Source organism: Pan paniscus, chromosome 18 (assembly GCF_029289425.2).
Source record: "Pan paniscus chromosome 18, NHGRI_mPanPan1-v2.0_pri, whole genome shotgun sequence".
Taxonomy (NCBI): domain Eukaryota; kingdom Metazoa; phylum Chordata; class Mammalia; order Primates; family Hominidae; genus Pan; species Pan paniscus.
This window is the reverse complement of record NC_073267.2, coordinates 8,139,725-8,164,398: the sequence shown is the minus strand read 5'-3', so window position 1 is coordinate 8,164,398 and position 24,674 is coordinate 8,139,725. Positions and strand designations below refer to the sequence as shown.

Genomic DNA, 24,674 nt, shown 5'->3' with positions numbered 1-24,674 from the left:
TATATTAATTTGCAAAGCTATGATAGAAGGCAGGCAATGAGCTAAAGCTTCCCACCCTCCCATGCCCCTCCCCACCAACCCCATGCCCACATTCCCAACCATTGGACCCAATCCTGACGGATCTAACAGAGAATGTCCAGGACATCTGGGAAGTGGCATGGGAGACAGACATGCTTATGAAAATTAACTTCACCTCAGAGAGAGCCACAAGAGAGGGTGGGGCAGAGGGAGGGGGAGAGAACTTACATGGCAGGGAAGGTGATTGGACTCAGATTTATGTCACAAAACAAAAAGAGCCACGACAGTGGGCTTACTTGCAGAAGTATATACAAGTGAACTGGGGGCACTGTACATGGAAGATCCCTCCTGGTTGGCCTGGCACAACAGGACCGTGCCTACGAAAGAGAGAGAGAGATGGTATCTGGTTTGGGAATCGGTACACTACACCTGAGAGATCACGGCAATGCAACCGAGAAACGCAGAGAAATGAAAACATAGCCACATCCCAGAGCACAGGACAAGGGTACCCAACAAAGCCCCCTGCCTTAGCCAAAGGGAATCAATGGAAGCCCCCCCACCCACCACAACCCGGCCCACCAAGCACACGTCATGACTTTTCACACGGGGTTGTGTAGCGGACTCTGGTTGCCCCAGGGCCCAGGTTCAGATCAGGAATGGAAGCAGCGTGGCATACTGAAAAGGGAACTTGAGAAATATTGGAGGGAGCTAGATAGTAAGCCTGACTCAGACACCTCTTCACTGTGTGATCTTGGCAAGTCACTGTACCTCTCTGTGCCTCAGTGTTTCCATCTGGAAAACAGGGGTAAATATACCTACCTCTGAGAATGGCTGTGCATCATATGACTGGAGATGTACCCAGGGCAGGAGCTGGCATGTAATAATCACTCAATCAATAGTAAGCATACATGTTGATAGGTTTAGAGAAAACGGTACCTTCCTTCAAACGTCAGTCTTTCCGAATCAGTTCTTCAGAGGAAGAACAGAAGTAAGGCAGAGAAAGAAAAATTGCAACTTTATGCCATCCCTGGGACCCACCCTGGACCCACACTGTACACTGGATGAGAGAATCTTCGGCTTCTGTATTCCCACTTTCTTCCCTAAAGCTCTCTGCCTTCCAGCCAGAAAGGCTGCCTAGCTCATCCTGCAAACCGCGGCTGCATTGCAGCAATGACTTGCCTCCTCCTGATTTAAAGCGAAGGGCACTGGGTTTATCCTTGCAAGATGGAATTTTACAGCGGCAAATAATGGTGGAATCCTGAGATACCTCCTCAATCTATGACAGATTTTGAACCACCACCCACTCCAGGGATGACTGGGGTCAGGAATTGTCAGGGTATCAATTCTACTTTCCCACTGTTGCAAAACTCAAACTCCAAGACTTTGATAATAATTAGAATTCTGAGGAGTTTTAAGGCCATTACTGGTGATGGAAATACCTCCCTGTGGTTTCTGGTCACTTCCTTGACTGGGGAAGGTCAACCGCCCCAGTTTGATTTGGATTCCCCTGTCAGGACCACCACGGGAAAGCAATCTCCCATGCTAAGAAGCCAACCTTACAAGTGCACCCGCAGAACAGGGAACTTTTCTATATCCTTGGAGACTTGCCCTAGGGAATGGTTCTATGCTCCTTCTGTATCTTCCCTATGATCAACAAAAATGTAGTTAAAACTTCCAAAGCGTGTGGGGTCCTGCCACACAGAGGGACTGCACGGTGATGTCATCAAGGGACAGTAAACCTGACACAATTCTTTCTAACCCATCTCACTCTTCTCCTGCTACCAGTCTGACAACTCCATCCACTTTTTCCCAGGGAGAAGCAGCCCAGGGCCAGAGGTTCTACCTGAAGGAATGTCCCATGGTCTTTTTTGATCTGGTTTCCCATGCTTATAGCTGGAGAACAGCCACCCCCACCCGCAAAATAGCCGTTCACACAACAGTGAAATTAACTCGAAATTAACTAACCTTCTCTGGGTAGTAAATATATCAAGAGTCTGGCGGAGTGTCAGTCATGATTCACCTGTGCTAAACTAGTAGTTCTTTCTTCTTCATTTAAAAACAGTTTATCGGCCAGGTGTAGTGGCTCATGCCTGTCATTCCAGCACTTTGGGAGGCCGAGGCAGGTAGATCACCTGAGGTTAGGAATTCGAGACCAGCCTGGCCAACATGGTGAAATCCTGTCTCTGCTAAAAACACAAAAATTAGCTGGGTGTGGTGGCAGGCGCCTGTAATTCCAGCTACTCAGGAGACTGAGGCAGGAGAATCGCTTGAACCCAGGAGGTGGAGGTTGCAGTAAGCCGAGATCACGCCATTACACTCCAGCCTGGGTGACAAGAGCAAAACTCCATCTCAAAAAAAAAAGTTTATCACAACATATGAGATGATACTTTACATGGTTTAACCTCGCCTCAGGCATTTCCAGTTTTAGCAGGTCACTGGGGATTAACAGCAAACAAACCAAACTCCAAAGAATGGAGATTGGGATATGAAACCAAGCAAGGGGAGGCAAGCTACCTACCAGGAAAGACAGTTAGTCCCCTCTACAGTCAGTGGTGTTTATCAATGAGTACTCCTGTGTGACTCTGCAGCAGTTATCCATGTGTTTCTGCTCACTGCTAGAAATCTTAGAAATAAATGAATGTGTTTCTGTGGGATACACAGAGAGTTATCAGATCGGAATCATCTAGGATAGGATCCTAGCAAGTGGATTTAGGGAATGCTCCTCAACCTTCTCTCCTGTGCACGCCTGGTTTAAAAAAACACTTTTAAAATCAGATATGAAGTTTCGTGGGGTGCTTAAATTTCAAAAGAAAAATGTATAACTGTAACACAAACATACACAGAAGGACATTTCAGTATTGTATGGTTAAAACCCTTGGGTCAATTTTCAATATCCTCGATGCAATTTATAGAATTCCACTGGGACACAGCACAGATTTTTGCCTGGAAAGCTAACCTCTGGCAGGGCATAATGAAGCATTCCTAATTTTTTTAATGCTGTGGATTCTGAGAACCTGGACTGAAATAACTTCTTTGGATACTTTCTTAGTAGTAAAAAAAAAAAAAAAATCTTTATGCAATGATTTTGACCTTTTTTAAAACAAAATCTATGCCTTCACAGGACTTGGTTTTTGTTTTATCTAAAAGCATCCTCCAATTTAATTTGCAAAGTACTTACTGTATGTTCGCTTAGTGCTTTGTGACCTTTTCTTAAAAGGACGCTTTGAATTCAGCAAAACCAAAGCAGCAGAAAACACTGCAACCTCCATGCATTTTTTTGGGCAGGGAAAGGTTAGTGTGTTTGTTTTAAAAAGTAAGTCAAATAGGTAATAAGGTACAAGCAGCAGTATGGAGAATGCCTACAAGGTCATTCAAAGCACTTCTCAATATAGCTTCAACATAGCTCTTCAGCGAGTCCACTGAGCTGGATCTTCTATCTGTCCCTAGCCTTCAACATAAACCTTCTACTGCCAAATGCCAGGAACCTTCATCTGTATCACATGATGACATCCTGTACTTCTCAGACTTCTGTGCTTTTATCAAATTCCTTATAATCTAAGGATGGCAAATGGGGTCAATTTATACCACTACCTACCCATTCTTTAGCCAGAACGGAATTAATCAATTTCAATATTATCCTTTCCTACTGGCCTGGAATCCTCACAATCATTCTCAACACAGCCAGTAGGCAATGATTCCCATTTGATTAGAGTTGGTGAAGTGGATGAAACCTTCATGCTGTTCCTGCTCTTAGAGTTAGATTAAACCATTTCAAATTGACTTTTTTTTTTTTTTTTTGTCAAATAGAATTGAATGTTGCCAAGTTCATGTGGTTCAGCTTAAAAAAAAAAAAAAAAAGGAGGCGGAGGGGCTTCCCCTGTCCTCCTCCAACATAGTTTAAAAGTGACCTCTTCTCTCCCTTGTCCTCAGGGGTGAATTAGTTATTACCTATTCTATGCTCTTATCTTACATTTTTAAACCTCCCTGATAGATCCTTCGTGGTCCTGTACTACAATTTTCTACTTAGACATTGGTCGTCTGAACTACAAAATCCACCTGCGGTAGAGCCAAATCATACTCATCTTTTCATCCCCAACACCTAGGAAAATACCTGATCCTCAGAAGGATTAATGCATATGATTGAATTATAATACATTTTTAAAAAGAACTCTCCACTTCTACCCTCTTTGCTAAAAATAGTGTTTTTTTTTCAACCAATCTTTCTTCCGCCTGTTCATGGCAGGAAATTTGCATGCCTAAAGTTCAAATAGATTTACACACTACATGTAACTAACTTTTACAGATTGAAATAGCTTCAATCTACTTCACGTGTTTTCTCTTCTTTCCTGGTTCTTATAAAGTTGGCTCACCCACTCTAACAAGAAACCTGGGCAGCCTGGACTGTCGATGACTGTATCAGCACCTGGCAGAGACTGGGCTCCATGCGACAGACCTCAATCTCAGAATAATCAGAGCCCGTTCCAAAGCCTGTCACCTTCGCCCACTCTGAGTGCCGGGATCATCGGCATCCCCACATCCTGGCAAGATGTCCCACAGCCACTCTCCAGCAGAATTTTGAATCCACCAGTGAGGAAGGGAGTAAGCCAGTGCCAAGGTCTCAGATGGGGCATCGGAACCCTTTCTGCTGAGCAGTAGTCTCCATACGGTATGCAGGGGATCATTCCTGGCCCCTGAAGGGGCAGGGAAAAGCCTAGAAGGGATGTTTCCCATCACAGACAGGAAGGAGGAAGTGTTGAAAACTGTTTACCCTGCTGCCAACCCCTAAGTGAGGAAAAGTGGACTCAAACCGGAACAGCAGGGCAGTTTCACACCTCCATGCCTTTGCAGAGGCTTTGTCTTTTTCCAGGAAATCTTTTCCTTGATCTAGATAACTCCTTTCTGGACTCAGCTCTGGCTTCTCCTAGAAACCCTATCTAGGTACCTTTGTCTGGCAGAGTTCAGCTTCCTTTCTCTTCTTTTTAAAATTGTGTTGTGTAATCTATTTAATGAGTGTCTTCCCCCATTGATGCTACTAATTCAAAGAGATCAGGAATCATCCCCCATTGATGCTACTAATTCAAAGAGATCAGGAATCATGTGTTTATCTTCCTATCCTCATGAGTCCAGGAACCTAGACTAAGAGGCAGGGAGCAAATGAAGTGAGAATCCAAAGGTTTCTGATAGGCAGCCATGCTACGCTTTCAAGAAATAAAATTAAAATGGAGGATGGGAAGGAAGAAAAGAAAGGCTGTTTGGCAATGTCTGCCCCTTCCCTTTTAGTATCAAATGGGCACAGTTCCAAGTCAGTACATGGTGAATAACTAGAACTTTTCCTACATAATTTCTGAATTTAAAAAAAAATGTGAACGGAACATCTCAACTGCCTGGCAACTGGGAGTGGCCAATTAGCTTCATGAGCTCGAAGATTAAAACGAGTTAGGAAATCTGGAGGATGCTCTTGAAGACACAAAGAACAACAGCTAGACTTTACGAAATACCTAAGATGGAATGAGTATTCTGGGGCCCCCATGCAGGAAGTTTCTGTATATGTCATACACTGTCTGTACCTCTAATACAGGAGTTATTAAGAAATTATTTTAGGCAGATAGTAAGGGTAAAGGTTCTAGGTGGAAATTTTCCTGTAATAAGAAACCACCCCCAAACCATCTTTTTTATAACAGAAAAGACTGCTCGAAGGGCTGGGTGGGCAAGCTTTGATATGCAAATACCAGCCATGAGGAACAGGGTTCACTCAATGTGGCGATTCCTGCTGTCTTCTCCTTGTCACCACCTGTGCCCAGTGTAATGGCCACCTCCAGATAACACCATGTGTTCAGAACATCATGGCGACCCGCATTTACATATTAAAGGACTAAGGTGGGAGGGCCAGGTTTTTTGCAGGCTACATAAATGACACACCTGGCCAAACCAATCTCCTGGGCTGTATGCAAATCAGACACCGCCTCCTCAAGCCTCCCATATAATCTACCACTTTTCTGCCACACACAAGGTTTCTCTGTTCCAGGCCCCACTCTCTGGTCTCTGTATGGGGAAGCTGTTCTTTTCTTTCTTGCTCCTTTCTTGCCTATTACACTTTTCGCTCCTTAAAACCACTCCACGTGTGTTCACATTGTTAATCCTATCGGCGCAAAACCAACCTTGGCATTTCTCCAGTCATCAGAACCGTATCACCTCAACAAACCTCTACTGTGTGGTGGTGCAGAGTCACACAAAAATAGAACTCTCCACTGATGTCTGGCTTTCCTAATGTCACTCAGCCGAGGAAAGGAGCTTACTCTGGAAAGAGGGCTAAGAGGAGAACCCTAGAACCCTGCAGGGCAATGTCTGAGTAGCACAAGTGCTTATTAGTCCCTCTGCCTCTAGTGCTCAGCCAGGAAACTATGGTGTAGTGAGTATTATCATTCATTTGGCTGGTACTTATTGGCATCTACTCGTCTATGTGCCAGGTACTGTGCTGGGCTTTGGGGTACATCTGCTGAACTCCATGTGCTTTTCCAGAGGATGACATGTTATCACGTTTAGTGCTCACAGGTTCAGTAACAAATGTATACATGAAAAGGAACAAAAGAATGATTCTGAATATCAAACCAAACCTTAGCCTACATAATTAGTCACATTGCTCACTGAGATATGTATAATTATTCGAGAACAATTTTTATTAGATATAACTATTATGGCTTTGGCCAAAATTCTCTATTTCTGCTATATAATGCTATCATAACTGAAAGTTTAGTAGTAATCGGAATCAATGCTAGAAATGTTTTGATTCTACATAAAGAAAAAGCTTTTTTTAATATTTGCCAAAGAATATTTACTTTGCATTTGTCCCTCCATAATAGGTGTCTGATGCCATTAGTCCTCCTTTACTGGCATTACAAAGGTGGCACAGAACAACTAAGTCCTTTACGAAAAACCTTACCAATCAGAGGTAAATTTTAGATGAAAAACAAGCTATTTGGGTTCCTACACTGTCACTCATTTCATCGAGTCCTTCCTTCAGTCCACTGTTGTAGAATCATTTTTAAATGCTGTAACTCTGAGTACTTCAGAATGTGACTTTACTTGCAGAGAGATCTTTAAAGCTGTAATTAAGTTAAAATGAGGTCATATGGGTGGGCCCTAATCTGACAGATCTTACAAGAAGAGGAGATGAGGACACACAGGGAAACCCAGGTGAAGAGAGAGAAAAGATGGTCATCTGCAAGCCAACGAGAGAGGCCTCAGAAGAAACCAACCCTGCCAACACCATGATCTCAGACTTCCAGCATCCAGAATTATGAGAAAATAAATTTGTTGTTTAAGCCAGGGTTCCCCGACCCCTGGGCCACGGACCCTACTGGGCCACACAGCAGGAGGTGAGCTGCAGGTGAGCGAGCAAAGCTTCATGTGTATTGACAGCCGCTCCTCATTGTTCATGTTACTTCATGTTACCACCTGAGCTCCACCTCCTGTCAGATAAGTGGCAGCATTGGATTTTCATACAAGTGTGAATCTTATTGTGAACTGAGCTAGGGATCTTGGTTGTGTGTTCCTTATGAGAATCTAATGCCTGATCTGTCACTGCCTCCCATCACTCCCAGATAGGACTGTCTAGTTGCAAGAAAACAAGCCCAGGGCTCCCACTGGTTCTACATTATGGCAAGTTGTATAATTAATTCATTATATATTACAATGTAATAATAATAGAAATAAAGTACACAAGAAATGCACTTGAATCATCCTGAAACCATCCCCGCTACCCGGCCCGTGGAAAAACTGCCTTCCACAAAACCCAACCCGGGTGCCAAAATGGTTGGGGACTGCTTGTTAAGCCATCCAGTCTGTGATACTTTGCTATGGCAGCACTAGCCAACTACTACACCTTCCTACCTTATAATGAGAGTCCCCTACAAAGTGACCCATAAGCCTCAAACTTCTCTTGGACTTAGAAGCCAAAGAGGTTGCCATGAGGTACCTAGCAATGGAGGTGACTGCTTTCAATTGACAGATTTTTCCAAAATTTACCCAAAGCCCAAATGAACTGTGGATACTTTTACAGTCACGCATTTTTGAACACCAGACTAGCATTGAGCTAATCCATGTAAGAATATTTTCACAGTTAATCCCTAATGCTTTTACACCAGCCTGAAAGATGAGCTTCTCTGAAGGGTTATGGTAGAGTTTTAAGTATAGGGATATTTCCATTTGGGCACAGATGTTGCAGAAAAAGTGTTGCTCTGTATGTTTACTTCTTATAAATCAAATCATGTTTTAATTGTACCAAGGGATTTCCATATTTAAAGGGGCCCTGAAGCGCATCTGTCTATAGTGTAAATAATCCCTCACTCCAATTTATTTTTATAAGCTTTGGTTTTCATAATATTCAAAAAAAATACACCACTTCTTGTTTGTTTTCTTTTTGCTTTTTATTTTGACATAACTTGAGACTTTTTGGAAAAGTCACAAGAATAATACAAAGAAGAATTTGTTCCTTGACTATTTATTGTTTGAAAATTTTAATGACTCACTCCAACTGTTCACTTAATCTCCTGCAGCCAAAATGAAGGCTAATAGTGGCATTGACAGAAAATATTCAACTTAATATGATAAACCTAACAATAAGAGTTCCCAAAGTGTTTTACTGAATACCTGAGAATCACTGGGTATCCTGCTCAACTTTAACTTGGATCATCATTTACTCTTAATGACCCTATAGGACAGACACTATTTTTATACCCATTTAATAGATGAGGATATTAAATGGGTTGCCCGAGGTGACACAGATCTTGTGATGCTGAAACTGCAAGTCATACCAACCAGATTCCTGGAACCATGGTTCTAACAGTCATCTTCTAAATCAAGTGCTGACCAACTACAGACTTTTGGCCAAATCCAACTGCTCCCCTCCCCCGAGCCCCCACTTATTTTTATATGGTCTGTGAGCTAGGAATGCTTTTTACAATTTTAAATGGTTGACAAAAATCACAGTAACATTTGACCAGTGAAAATTGCATGAAACTCAAGTTTCAGTATCTAATAAGTAAAGTTTCAACGGAAGACAGCTACATCTATTCATTTTCATGTATGGCTGCTTTTCTGCTAAAATGACAGGGCTGAGTAATTGCACAGAGACGTTATGGCCTGCAGAGGCTAAAGTGTTTACTGTCTGGCCCTTTACAGACAAAGTTTGCTGATCAGTGTTCTAAGATCCCTTTACTGCTTGGAAAAATACTAACAGTAACTGTCTCTCAGTACACCATTAGCCCTTCCCCAGGGAGCTGGCACTAAGTATTTCAGAGGCTATCATTTGATCAATACTTGCCAAAAAATTAATTTTATTTCATTTTTGTTCAAAACAAACTTTTTTCAAACACAGGCTTTTAAAAATATTTGCTCAAAATTTCTTTTGGATTCATTGTTTTTCAAAACAATAAAACAATTAGGCCAGGTGTGGCGACCCTGCCTGTAATCCCAGCACTTTGGAAAGCCAAGGCAGGCGGATCACTTGAGGCCAGGAGTTCAAGACCAGCCTGGCGAACATGGCAAAACCCGTCTCTAACAAAAAAAATACAATAATTAGCCAGGCGTGGTGGCATATGCCTGTAACCCCAGCTACCAGGGGGGCTGAGGCACAAGAATTGCTTGAACCCGTGAGGCAGAGGTTGCAATGAACTTGCACCACTGCACTTCAGCCTGGGTGATGGAGACTCCATCTCAAAAAAGAAAAAAAAAAAATTCAAAAAGTTATTCCATAGAGTATTTGTGGAGGTCTATCAATTCAGCCACGATAAAAACAATGAAAATAAGTTTTATCTTGCAAGATGTTTGTCCTTCAAAGTTACAGGTGTCAATACATAGATGATAAGACTACTAGGGCCTTGCTTCTCAAACTCTACTATGCTCTGAATCACCTGGGACTCTTCTAAATGCAGATTCTTATCTAGGGGGGTCTGGGGCGGGGCCTGAGACTCTGCATTTCTCATAGCCTTCCAGGGGATGCAGATGGTGCTGACAACAGTAAATTGCTAGGGACTACATAGGAACCTCATGTACAGCTAATATTGACAGTGCCCATTAAGGTGGCCCTAGGTTTCAGGTGCTATACAAGATGTACTCCACATGCACGTCTTTTTCTTATCAAACCCAAGAGGAAATGAAAGCTCAGAGAAAAAGTATAATAAAACTGAACTATAAGTCAGTTTTGTCTGACTCCAAAGCTCAGACACTCTCTCTCAAAGCTACACCTGTTTATCAATGGTGATACTTGGTCCTGAGTTGATAAAAACATATCCTTCAGCATGAGAATGATCAATATCCATTACCCGCATTACAACAAAGCCACATCTAAGAATTCTGAAGCTGCCATCTGGCAGGAAACACCTGACTCTTCCTGGCTAAAGATGTTAGCTAGAACCTCCTGATCATGTTTAAGAATCTGTGATAGGGTTTTAAATCCAACCAAGGAAGCCTTTGGGCAGAATGTATCTTCTACAGATAAGAAAAATCCTACTTGCAAGATTGAAATAAGACACAGAGGAGGCAAATGCAGAGGAGAAATAGTGAACGTTTGAGATTTCTATAGTGTCACTGAAAAAGTATAGGCTTTGAAACTTTTAACTTTGTTTTGTTTCCTGATCTTGCTGACTGGAAGTTGAGTTGACTTTGGGTAAAACTCTGTACTTCTCTGAGCCTCAGTGGTTACATCTCTCAAATAGAGATAAAAATGTGTACTTGATCGAATATTACTGTGAGGATTAGAACTATGGCATGAAAGTGTTTGGCAAATAGTAATCAGTAAGTGAATCAATCATAATCATGGAAATAATAGCAATTATTATTGGGTATCTAAAACAATGATGCTCTGAGGACTTACTTTGGTTTTCAGAAGGAAATAGCAAATTTATAGCTATTGAACTATTTTGTTTGGCCACTAAACATAATGCTAAACATAATAGTTAATGGCAAATATTTTAGTATTAAATGAATTGCAAGCACTTACACTTAGGAGTTTTAATGTGATAAGATATGTCTAGCTTCTAGTGGGAAGTCAGGGGACAGACCGTAGGTGTCTGGGCTAGGATTCCTGTCCGGCAGAGCCACTGTAGGCAAAGGTGAGAAGTCACTACTTGCTATAATTGAGACATAGCTCCTCCAATTTGGCACATTTCACTTATTTATCTCATAGCTTGTTCCTAAAAACATTTTAGTTTGCAATCTCTGATTAGGAAAAAAAAAATCAGAAACTGTCATTCAACTGAAAACAGTGGAATTTACAAGTCTGTGCAAAGAACCTAGAAGGCCTTCTATACTCTCTTCTTATCTTCTTGGGAATAAGAGCCTCTAAGATGCTGTAAGAGCCTAAAAAGCTGTCTAGACAGGCTTCTCTATTGTCACTTCTTTCATATTTCAAGTACTATTACCGAACTATTTAGGAGGGACTCTATTTGTGGAATGAGGATGAGATTCTTCATCTTGAATTGCCTTCCTAAGCCTTCTCAGATTAGGCTTAAAATTTTAACCTGACTTTTTTGGTGAGAGTAGAAAATACACGTCACCTTCCAATCTCTCAAAGAGTGATTGGATGAAGTTGTCTATGCCTGCCACAACATACACACACATACTCGCACACACTGCCCCTTCCCCTGCTATGGCTAAAAACAAACATAATATTTCAGCTAGTGAAAATCATTTTCAAAAATGAAAGAGAACTAATAGGGTGGCTTTCAATCTTTACAACACCACATGCACATCAAACAAACACTAGAATCATACAGATAGTTTTTTTTTTCTCCAGAGGAAATATCAGTGATACTGGGGTGTTTGTGTTTTAAAATGATACTGGGTTTAATACAATAAGTGTGCATCGATTAACCTTTGCGTCAGATTTAAATGTATAACCCATTAACTAATTTAATCTCTCAACAAAATAACAGCCGTTGGCATTATTCTTTGAATAATCCTTGTTTAGTTTCCATAATGGTATACAGTTTAATGAAAAACTCATTAGAATGTAGCATACGGCATAATTAATTCTGGCTGATTCTTTTGGTGTAAATAGCTAATGCAGATGCAGAATTCCATTTTCCACTGGCTTTATTAATTTTTCATAAACCAATATGTCGACTGTAATGTGTTGTAACAATTCCATGGAAGTTCTAGAAATGCATTAACTGTCATTGACGAAGTTACTCAAAGTAGGGTTTTGCCATTTGTCAGCTGGTTCTTCAAAACTACGTTTTCAAAAGACAACAGGACAGCTCTGTTTTATATGTAGAGAATGAGTATCTACATGTAATTAACAGAAAGAGTATTAAACACTATTGGGTGAATTTATTTCTATTTATACACCAACTTAATAGGTTGGGGGAATAAGAACAACAAATTTTGAAAAGAACAATGAAAGTGGGAAGCAAAAAGTCTTTCAAACTAATGAGTTTATAATCTAATGATAACAAGTTAAAACATTAAAAAAAAAACATGTCACCTTGCGTTTGAAATCGCTGGTAATTTACTTTCTTAGAAGATTTAGAGAAAACCAGGAAATAAGCTTCACAATAGCCTTTGTCCTAGGCACTAGATTAGTAATTAAGAACCCAATCTCCAGGGTTGCTGAATAGTTGATAATCTGCTCCTAAGTCTCCCAGCACCACAGGGCTTAACGCACATATTAGTAATAATAAAAGTCTTAATTATAAGACTGTTACTCAGTGTGAATATAGATACAAGTACTAACTCACCAACAGGTGTCTTGCTTATTTATTTTTAATTATAATTGTTATTTTTAATAGAGCTTTCAATGGCTGCCTACCACTGAAAGGATAAATTCCAAAATTCAGATTTCATTATGTAAAATTTTAAGGTCTTTTGCAACCTTTCTCTAGAAGGTACTCTCTAATCTCAACAGATCAATATACCTTAGCCTTTGGAAAAAACGTCAACTTGGCTCAGAAATTCCCATCAGTAGGTATCAGGTGAAGATCAAGCATGTGTATTTTTTTTTAAAGTTTTCTCAATGGATTCTAAAGATAAAGGTTGAGAAACAACTTGGGACCCTACCAACCACCTCCATATTCCCTCCTGCAATGATCTTTACCCACTTTCTTACCAGGTGAACTCTTACCCTTTAAGACTCAATTGACACCACCCCTTTGACTCCTCATGCAGAGAGCCTTGTTATTCTTTTGGCTCTAGCAGGTATCATTGTGTACTATACACGCATTGATAGTTTGTTTTGCATCCTTCTACTACCCTGTTGACTTCTAGAGGGAAAGCCTGGGTCTGTTTTGGTACCTCGGCACCTAGCACAGTGTCTAGCGCCCGATACTATAATTCTGCAATAAAAGGTGAATTCATGGAAACAAGGATTAAGTGTTAATACACGGTCTGTCTCTTTGGCCCTTCCCTGATGAACATCAAACAACTGAGTGCCATCCAGCTAAGGTCATGGGTTCATGTAGTATATAACCGCTAAAACTGTGCAATTTAAAAAACCAAAAGAAAAACTCTCAAGGGCTTAAACTGGTGGCTTAATTACCGTTGAGCTCTTCAAGCCAAGCTCAGCAAAGTAGGGACAATGTTTTTGTACGGGCCATAAACTAAGAATGGCTTTCACATTTTTAGATGTTTGAAAAAAAGCAACTATTTTGTGACACATGAAAATTGTATAAAATCTAAATTTCCACGTCCTTAGTTTTATTGGAAAACAATCATGCCCATTTATTTACACATTGTCTATGGCTACTTTTACACGGCAATGGCAGAACTCAGTAGTTGAAACAGGGATCATAGGGATTACAAAGTCAAAAACACTATCTGTGCCTACACTGATAAGTTGTTTGCAGACCCCTGCTTTAAGCTAACAAGCTGTACATTCTTTTCTCTTTCATAACTAAATTTGGCTTGGTTTTCTTACAGTCAAGCTACCCAGTGGTATCATGTTTCTTATGCCATCATCATCCTCACTACTACCATCATTACAGATGTCACTATAAATTGCAAGTTTACTTTTTTTTTTTTTTAATGGTTGTGCAGGGAAGGGTTGATTCTAGCAGGCCTGGGCTATCTCAAACCTTGCACATTTTCCACAACAGCTTGTCCTTAGGATTGGACTTTGGCCAGCTCCTGGGAGATAAAATATCAGGCCTTAGAATATTATCTGCCTGATAAAATTATTTTTGCGCCAGCCATGGTGGCTCATACCTGTAATCCCAGCACTTTGGAATACCAAGGTGGGAGGATTGCTTGAGGTCAGGAGTTCAAGACAAGCCTGGCTAACGTGATGAAAGCCCATCTCTACTAAAAATACAAAAGTTAGCTGGGTGTGGTGGCAGGCACCAGTAATCCCAGCTCCCTGGGAGGCAGAGGTTGCAGTGAAACAAGATCACGCCCCTGCACTCCAGCCTAGGTGACAGAGTGAGAGACTCCATCCCAAAAACAAAAACAAAATTGTTTTTGTATGCCTGAGGCCTTGGACCACACCATATAGGTTTGATCCAATTGTTTATGCTAACTATTTATGGTGAATTCCTGTTCCTCACACCTCCATAGCATGGCCTGAGGTTTGAGAGCTGGTCAGTCATGCAGGTGCAGCTTGCCTATGTGAAGAACCGCTAATAAAAACACTGGACACTAAGGCTCAGGTGAGCATCACTGATAACACTATGCCTGTGCTGTCACATGCCATTTCTGGAAAAATTAAGCACATCTGTGTGACTCCACGGTGAGAGGACACCTGGAAGCTTTTGCTAGGTTTCTTCTAAACTTCATTGCATGTACTTTTCCTCTTTGCTAATTTTTCATCTGTATCCTTTTGTTATAATAAACTAACTGTGAGTGCAACAGCCTTTTTGAACTCTGAGTCCTTCTAATCAATCATGGAGCCTGAGAGTGGTCTTGGGGACTCCCAACACAGCTGTGTGGTATAAAATCAAAGTTTATGCTTTTCCCTTCTGGAGTAAACAATCACAATACAATGCTCCAAAGATGAAACATTTACATGAAAGTCTTCAAATTCTTTGACTGCCATTGATGACTGCAGCTGTTCATACATTATTAGCAGTAGCAACCAGTGGGGCATGAGAGTTGTTAAGGTATTCCATGAATATGTGGCATCTTGTATAGCGTCAATGAGGACAGAATTTCTCAAACCCAGCACTATTGACATTTTGGGCCAGATAACGATTTGTGGTCAAGGAATGTCTTGTGCATTGCAGGGTGTTTTGAAGCGTCCTTGGCCTCCACCCACTAGATGTCAGCAGTGAACAACACTCCCCAATCCCCGCCCCCACCACCACCCAAGATGTAACAGTGAAACAAATGTTTCCAGAAATTGCCAAATTCCCCTAAGAGAAAGGTCACTCCATATTAAGAATCACTAATCTAGGACTTGGGTTAACTAAAGCATTGTGGGAGGCAGCTTGTAGGTAGAAAATGAGCTTTGGAGTCACAAAGATAACAGCTTTGGCCCTACTCCTTAACTTTCACAGTCAGCACCCACTGGCATCGTAACTTCACTGGATCTAATTTACCTGCAAATTGAAGGTAACAATACTTCTCCTGAAAACTTCTAATTTACGTACATATATGTAAAGTTCTCAACCTGAACTCTGGCATGTGGCAGACAATATTAAATGCAAATGTGTTTTCATTCATTATTATTATTATTATTATTTTGAGATGGAGTCTTGCTCTATTGCCCAGGCTGGAGTGCAGTGGCACGATCTCGGCTCACTGCAAGCTCTGCCTCCCGGGTTCACGCCATTCTCCTGCCTCAGCCTCCCCAGTAGCTGGGACTACAGGTGCCCGCCACCACGCCCAGATACTTTTTTTTGTATTTTTAGTAGAGATGGGGTTTCACCATATTAGCCAGGGTGGTCTCAATCTCCTGACCTCGTGATCCACCCGCCTTGGCCTCCCAAAGTGCTGGGATTACAGGCATGAGCCACCGTGCCCGACCTTCATTCATTATTATATTCTGTGACCTCATGAATAGAAGACACTGAGGACATGCCCTCATCTACACCTCCTGAGGATGCTGCGTAGCAAAGCAGTGAAAAAACATGGGGTTGAAACTTAGGAAAAAAGACCTTTATATGATAACCAGAATTTTTCACATGGTAGTTCTGTGATTTGGCGAATGAGGTAAGCTTTCCCAGAAACCTTGACTTCATAATTTGATCATGAAAATAATGGGATAGCATTTTCATAAGGATTTGAGGAGAAACAAGGTGTTCAGCACAGAGCAAGCACCTGGAAGTGGCTTGCTGTTGTTGATGGTTTGAGTTTCTCACTATGTGGACAATAGTAACTTAAAACTTCCCCTGTGAAATTTTTCCAGAGTCGGATATCCAAACCTCATTCGCTTCCCATAGCGTGGATGTGAGACTTCTTGTACAAGGACTATCTTGACACCCCCTGCTTTTGGGGGGAGCAGTTCTTGACAGACTTCCCACACACACAAAAAAGAACCAATTTACTTCAAAAATGCAGTTTTTAGCACATAAGCAAGTACTGATCTTATTTGAAGATCAAAAAACCCCACAGGCTTCATCAAAGATGAGTTGCATTCCCTCTGTGGGATCTAGAAGGACGCAGATAAAAATTAAGGCCAAATATGGGCAGGGCTGGAATAAAATCTGATAAGACAGAAGAGGGGAGGAGAGGAGAGAAGCGAAGTGAATTACAACTAAAAGGGGAGGGAAAGGTAAACAGATGTGCAAGATAAACTCTTTGAAGTGGAACATTTCCAGGCTGAAAATCCTTTGCTCGGGGACTTAAATCTGGACTCTCCTGTTCCAGTTCACTGAAGTGCACTGCATTTGAATTTGGCAGATGCGTAAACTATGCAAAACATCCCAGAGCCAAAGGTCAACGGTTCATGAGGAACTGCTCCCTATGGCCATTGATTTGAGTCTAGTCCTCCCGGCGGGTATGAGCAAGTGTTGGAGCCAAGAGGGGCACCTGAATATTTGCTGCTTTGAAGGGCTTGGATGGTAACAGTTACCTTGTAAACCCACACTGTGCTCTTTCATCCCAAACAGGGCATGCTTTATACCTAGGACTTTTTTTAGCCAAATCACCCTGAGCCCAATGCCAATCTGAATAAAATAGAGCAAACTTGTATCAGGGACCACAGTGATCAAAGGTGGGTTCTAGACAATCTTAACTTTTCTCAGATGCTATTGTATCCAAATTGTAGGAAGGGAATTGAAAAGAAGTACAGCTGAAAGTATGACTAAAAGTCATTTTCTTAACTGTGATAGACTCTTGGTGGTGGAAGTGGGAGGAAAGAATGTGAGGGAGCCTTCATAGACCTTCTTTTGACCCAATTCTGAGATGAATCATGGTTCACTCTAGCCCACAGAAAACCAATAACTTTGTATGGGTAAATCCGAGGTCAAATACAGTTGCCCTTTTGAGATAAGCAATCAAAGAGTGTTATAACCACCCTCTTCATTTTTAAACTTCATACTGAGATCCAAATCCACTTTCCCATCACCTAGCCCAGCATCAAGTCATGTGATCCGTGGCCAGGTTCTTTCTGAAATGGATATAATCAGTCGAGGTGACTTTGGTGATCACATGAATCTCTTCTATTTCTATTTTACAGTCTGTGATGTTCTCTGATGCTCATATTATCTGATCGTCCCTGTAACCCTAGGGTGAGCTTGTTTCAAGACCTGACCACCTTTCAAATGTGACTTTGCAGTCAGGCATGGCGCATTTTTAGTTCCTGTCATTTTCTTTTCCCTCTCAAAACCAGAAATTGTTCTTTTCAGGAGTATCCATTCAGAATCTCCTTATTCCCCCCAAATTCCACTAATAATAAGTATCCCTAGGGGTGGTTTTTGTTTTCTTCAAGGTTTTCAAGTTGATTTACTCTGCATCTCCTTATTTTTACTTTAATTGTATGTATCTCATCTCTGGGACCTAACTATATCTTAGATCTGCATTTCCGTTAGAAGATCTTTGCCTTTCCCTATTGATCACGTCTCATGGAGTAATTTAACTCAATTCCAATTTCCCTTTGCAGGCGGGGTGCTCTCCATCCACGGAAGTGAGTTATGTGTGTTCAAGTGGTGCATCTTATGAATCTTGTTAAGCTTTGCTGCCTTATAGCCCCGCTGATGGAATATTTAATCACAGAAATGAGTTGGCAGATATGATATACAACGTGGATGAGCTTTGCAGTGTGTATCTTACTGGCAATTGAGAAACAGATAAATTTACCATTTGTCAGCACCATGCTGACAACTTTGTGTAACCTTCTGTTATTTATTTTGATTTTGCTTTACTTATTTATGAAGATTAAAGGTGCCGTAAATCAACAGTTTCATTGGCTGGATATTGTGATTATCTCTAGAAGATACTGCTTTTAAAAAATATATATATTTTTTAATAGAAGACAAGGGAAATTCTCACAATGACAGAGAAAGTGTAAGAATCCCCTCTGAGGCCTATTCCTCCACATTCTTGGAAACACTATTTTTAACTACACTAGATAACATGAGGCCTGCTACTGGGTACAGATATTCTGAGTCTACTTCTCCTTACTGCCTTGATTTTACTTAAAATCTAAAGAAGTGCCATACACATTGGCCAAAGACTTCATGACTCACCTGGATTTGTGTGTGGGGACTTAACAATCATTTGTCTTGAATAAGCCTCGAGGACTCTGGAGATGATTAGATTTTAGGAGAAATTATCAATGCTGTTTTTGCTTTATAGAAAACTACCCATCTCTCCTGGGAGAAGGTTTATATTAATATATGTCATGGGATGTGCTCATGTATGTGTATCTGCTCGAAAGACTGGCATGGAATAAGCATTTAGAAAGATTTTTATAAGTATGACTTGATGAGAATTCAGAAAAGAAAAACCATCCAAAATACATTAGAACGTTCTCAATGCTTCCTCTGGAAGGCACGTGTGAGGGAGAAGGAATGTCATAATTTATCAATGCAAATAGTAATTAAAGGTCCTCATTAAGTGCAATGGCTCTTCCTGCCTCGCCCCCACCCCACCCAAGTTTGCAATAAAAACATACTTGGGGAGTCAAAACATTACATACAAAAATCAATAACTTGCCTTTTTTTTTTTTTTTTGAGACAGAGTTTTGCTCTTGTCACCCAGGCTGCAGTGCAATGGTGCAATCTTGGCTCACTGCAACCTCCACCTCCCAGGTTCAAGTGATTCTTCTGCCTCAGCCTCCCAGGTAGCTGGTATTACAGGGGCACACCACTATGCCCAGCTAGTTCTTTTGTATTTTTAGTAGAAACAGGATTTCACCACGTTGGCCAGGCTGGTCTCCAACTCCTGAGACCACCCTCCTCGGCCTCTCAAAGTACTGGGATTACAGGCGTGAGCCACCATGCCTGGTCAATAACTTGCCATTTTATAATTAAAAGAGAAAATAAATGTTCGGGACAAGTCTACTAAATTAAGAAAATTACCTTTAGGAGAGATTGAAAATATTGATTTTAATTTACAAAATATGTGAACTTTTCATGCCTCATTCTGAGAGACAATTGGAGGCTGGGTTGTTAATTCTGCATAAGCTTCAGAAAATCAAATAATTACACTACGGGAATATTATAAAATATGTCATTAACACAAAATCTTATATAGAGAAATGACTAATAAGTCTGGCTTTCTATCTTAAGCAGATACAGAGCCAGCCTACTAAAAATACAAAGCCAGTCAATGACAAGGTCTTCATTTCAGCTTTGAGGCACACTCAGAATTGCAAGACAAATTCAGACTATTTTTAGAGCTGGAGAAATTTTAAATGCCCCATAAATTCTTAGTCATGGATCTGTAGATGCGTGACAGTAATAATTATACCTGGATATGGAATTGAATGCACTCTGCATCTATCGCTTTGCATAGGTCCATTCCATAGATGCAGGTGCCTGAAACTTCAGATCTAAGCCAGCCAGACTTTCAGTGTTTGCAGGTCTTCAAATATTTCAAAGGAATTGCTCTGCAGTGTTAAAATTACAGCAACATGTCCCCACATTTCTGAATATTATGAGCTCTGTCTACCTACATACAAACGCACAGTTGAAAAGAGGAAAGCATGTGGATTTTCCAGATAATCCGGATAGTGGCAGCATGAAACACAGATACTCAGATTTCTCATGTAACACTTGTGAATATGGTGGTGGTGGTGGCAGCTGGAATCATACAGAATGATTATGTTACCTCTCTTCTTTTATTTCATTGGTTTGCACACAGAGCAGTAGCATGATCATAGGAGACAGTCGACTGGAATCATGACCTTTAATATTAAAAAAAAAAATAAACAGGCTGGGCGCATCACTTGAGGTCAGAAGTTCAAGACCAGCCTAGCCAACACGGCAAAACCCTGTCTCTACAAAAAAGTACGAAAATGATCCAGGCATGGTGGCAGACGCCTGTAATCCCAGCTACTCAAGAGGCTAAGGCAGAAGAATTGCATGAACCCAGGAGGCGGAGGTTGCAGAGAGTTGAGATCATGCCACCGCACTCCAGCCTGAGCAACAGAGCAAAACTGCCTCAAAAAAAAAAAAAAAAAAAAAAAAGGGCCGGGCACAGTGGCTCACGCCTGGAATCCCAGCACTTCAGGAGGCCGAGGAGGGCGGATCATGAGGTCAGGAGATGGACACCATCCTGGCTAACAGGGTGAAACCCCATCTCCACTAAAAATACAAAAATTAGCCGGGCATGGTGGTGGATACCTGTAGTCCCAGCTACTCAGGAGGCTGAGGCAGGAGAATCACTTGAACCCGGGAGGCGGAGCTTGCAGTGAACTGAGACCGCGCCACTGCACTCCAGCCTGGGAGACAGAGCAAAACTCCATCTCAAAACAAACAAACAAACAAAAAAAACCCCACCAGTATCAACTGGTTGTAAAGAACACGATTTCTGAGATGATCAAAGCCTGATTTCAAAATCTGGCCTCCGCCTGACCAGCTGAAATCTCAGAGCAGTAATACCAACTTTTTGCATTTTGGTATCCTCATTTGGAAAATCGCCATGAGCATTAAATACATTAAACTTATGTACAGTGCTTAGAACAGTGCTGGCCCATAGAAAGTATCCAGTAAATATTAACTTAGATTATAACATTTTCTTTTCCTCTAACCTAATGATCTAACTTCTGAGCCTGGGCCCTGGGCTAATCTGAATAGCTGCTGTAATGTTCTAGAAGTCATGCAGATTAATTTATTCTTATAGTTATAAATCAGTCTTAACTGTTTCTCTTGTCTTAATGTCCTCCTCAACACCCACAGATATGTTTGTGGCTACGAAAGCACAAGTAACGGGGATATTAGGTATTTTCCTGCTTAATAGACCCAAGGGTGATTGGCAACTCCAACGCACAGTACCAGAAAAATGTAAAAATGCATTTTGCCCTCTCCACCACAACACTCACATCCATACCCTTCCTCCCCACGGGAAGGCTTCTTGTTCTTCACTGGACTATTTTAGGCTGGAAATATGCACTCAGATATGTGCATATAGAAGGAGAAACTGACATTTCTTTAGTCTAACTACTCCATTCATGGGCAGTGCCTGCTGCGGACACATGGAAGCTGTTGTCTGACTTTTCAACCATTTGGAGTATTTGATTTCCTTGCAGCTTTGCACAAAGATGCATCCCAGCAATACATGCCATGTTCTGTGTGTCCCCTGAATAAACTGCCATGCCCCTGATCCCAGAAATTAACAGCCCCTAAATGAACACACTGAGAACTGAAGGACTAGTACTCTCATCAATGAAGAAAAGAATCTCTTTGTCTCATAGCATACTCAAAATTCAGCAGAATATGCAGCTAACTTTGCCTTCCTGGTAAAGAGATTAACATATTCATTTTTGTTTACTAAATGTTTACACGGTGCTGGTACACACCACTCTTCATATATTAACCCATTTAATTCTAATAAATTACTATGAGTTTGTTAATATCATCTCCATTTAATAGATGAGGAAACTGAGGCACAGAGAGGTTAAGTAACTTGCCCAGAGTCACACTGCTGGTGAGTAGGGGAGGCAGAATTTGAACCTGAGCTGTGTAGGCATGGTTTCCATGTTCCTTACTCAGCAGAGGTGTCTTCTCAGGTGGTAGGGTTTGCAATATGATCATAGAAAGCCTGACGCCTAAGTCTCTTCCCCCACAAGAGTGAACACAGCTATTTTGCAGTGTTAGAATCCCTGGACTTAACCCAGGCTCCTGGTAAAACTCATACATGAAGAACAACTCCAAACATCACCTACGTAAAATCCAGGAATCAGTTATCCTGTTGAGCCTTTCCAGATTTACCACATTTTTAACTTAAATTTTGTCAGACTGGTTGTTGTGCCAGAGTAGCTAAGTTTTCTGTGTTCCCTTCTCATCTACAAGGGTCAGTGTTTAGTATTAGGAAAATGACAAAAGTTAGGCAGCCCAGGAGGAAACAAAGCAAGGGGTATGACTTACCATCAAGAGGTTACTAAGGGAGTGGCTCTAGATCAACGGATTATTTATTTCTCCTTATTAAAAAGCAAGAGCCACGTCAAAGAAAGACTTCTTTTAAATAGCCATGTGGCAAACCTACTAAGGTCCTAGGTATTCAATGCAGCCTTGTTCAAGAGCAAGGAGACACACAGGCAGTAGTGACAGGCCAAGCCTAGGACATCGAGACATGAAATCTCAGCCACTAATGCTTCTGGGTTAGGCTCTCCCAAAATTTCTAAGAGAATGGATTTCCCAGTTGAGAGGTAATTGGTGCTTAGGCAGGGAAGGGGTGAGGAGAGAGACATACTCTGGAAGGCAAAGTAGAGAGAAAAGGAATTGCTAAGGGAAATTGATTAATGAAAGAAGACGGACAACTTTTTAGTTATCGAAATAGGCCTTCCCTTGGCAATTCTAAATCACTCCCACATTATTGGAATAATTAAGCCAACTCGACTCTCTGCTTTGCCAGGAAAAAGAAAATGCCAACCCCAAATGGAAATGTATGGCTAAAACACACATTCAGGCACATTGAAATACAATGGGTGTGAGCAGCTCTCCATTTGTTCAATACACTATTGAACAAAGTCACAATGCTTTTTTTAGGGCAAAATCAATGTGAATTGTCCTAAGGAGCAGTGGCTCCACGCTGATCCCCCGACCATGAAACTTACACGATTCCCTTGTAATTTTTAAACTGTTTTAAGCACTCTTGATTTTGCCCAAAGAAATCATTCAGAACTTGTTAGGATAGGAATTCACTTGCTTCAGGTTATTTTACAAAACTCATTCATTCTTGGCAGGCAAAGCACATTTAGAAAAGACCAAGAAGACTTCGTGCAAAGAGAAACTCTGTACCTGCATAGAATTCGGGACTGTAGACTGCACCCACAACTGGATTCAATTTCCAGCCTTAAAACAAATACACAAAAACATTATTATCACATTTGATTCAACATCTTATATAATTGCAAATGAATCACAAATCAAATGGGTTAAAGTATCTCATTTTGTATTTTAAAATGTAAAGGAGGTGTCGTTTGGGCATGCATAAAAATACTTAAAAACCACACATAAGAAAATAGATTTATGCCCTTCTTTGATTTTCTGCCAGTGCAAGTTAATGGAATGGAAACTACTGACCAGCCACAAGTGAACCCTTTGAAAATGACATGGTAATTAATTTTCTACTCCATCAATATTTTTTAGAACTACTATAATAATTTCAATTTTTTCTTATTTTATATATCACTGCTAGATAATCCATCACACCCCTCTGCATTAAGTTCACAAAAATTAGAAAGCTTGCATAAACAAAATTCTTGGCAGCAATATATTCTAACAATTGTCATTCCTAATTATAACCTCGAGATACTAGAGAATTCCAAAGTGCTTCATAAAAACCACAGAAAATGATATTTTATCCCCTAGAGATTTACTGTGGCCTACATTTTAATGCATTCAGGAACTGTAAAAAATTCTTAATCAATGTATGATATCTAAGGTAACTTTCAAATAATCTGTATATATGATTAATGGAATCCTGTAATTTTCCAAATGTTCTGGATGGAGAGTTTTTTGTAAAATGAATCCTGACCCTTTAGAAATCTTTACTCACAAAAAAGAGCATACAAGAATATTCTCAAATTGGAAAGCACATTACATATATGCTGGGCATTATTTAGGGGAACAATTTCCAGAGAATGATCACGTTTTAGGGTTTTGTTATTGTTTCCTGCTCCTGCTGGCTAAGTCTTCATAAAAGCATCCGTGCGGGCTGGGTGAAGTGGCTCATGCCTGTAGTCCCAGCACTTTGGGAGGCCAAGGCAGGCAGATCACGAGGTCAGGAGTTTGAGACCAGCCTGGCCAACATAGTGAAACCCCATCTCTACTAAAAATACAAAAAATTAGCCAGGCATCGTAGTGGGCACCTGTAATCCCAGCTACTTGGGAGTCCGAGGCAGGAGAATCACCTGAACCTGGGAGGCAGAGGTTGCAGTGAGCTGAGATCACGCCATTGCACTCCAGCCCAGGTGACAGTGTGAGATTCTCTCGGGAAAAAAAAAAAAAAAAAAATCCACGCAGGCCGGGCACCGTGGCTCATGCCTGTAATCCTACCACTTTGAGAGGCCAAGGCAGGCAGGTTACTTGAGGTTGGGAGTTTCCAGAGAGCAGCCTGTC

General features: G+C 41.0%; 1 protein-coding gene across 41 annotated transcripts in view; it reads right to left on the bottom strand.

Moving 5' to 3' along the window:
• RBFOX1 (RNA binding fox-1 homolog 1) overlaps window positions 1–24,674 on the bottom strand; it is a 2,479,284-nt gene that overhangs the window by 82,172 nt on the left and 2,372,438 nt on the right. For 29 of the 41 annotated variants that reach the window (XM_063598326.1, XM_063598325.1, XM_063598329.1 and 26 more), the window contains 2 exons: window positions 23,352–23,405; window positions 315–395 (listed from right to left, as the gene is read on the bottom strand). In XM_063598326.1, the coding sequence (XP_063454396.1) occupies window positions 315–395; window positions 23,352–23,405 (135 nt within the window). The remainder of the gene's footprint in view (window positions 1–314; window positions 396–23,351; window positions 23,406–24,674) is intronic. The other 12 variants (XM_063598327.1, XM_063598358.1, XM_063598351.1 and 9 more) reach the window with 1 other exon arrangement.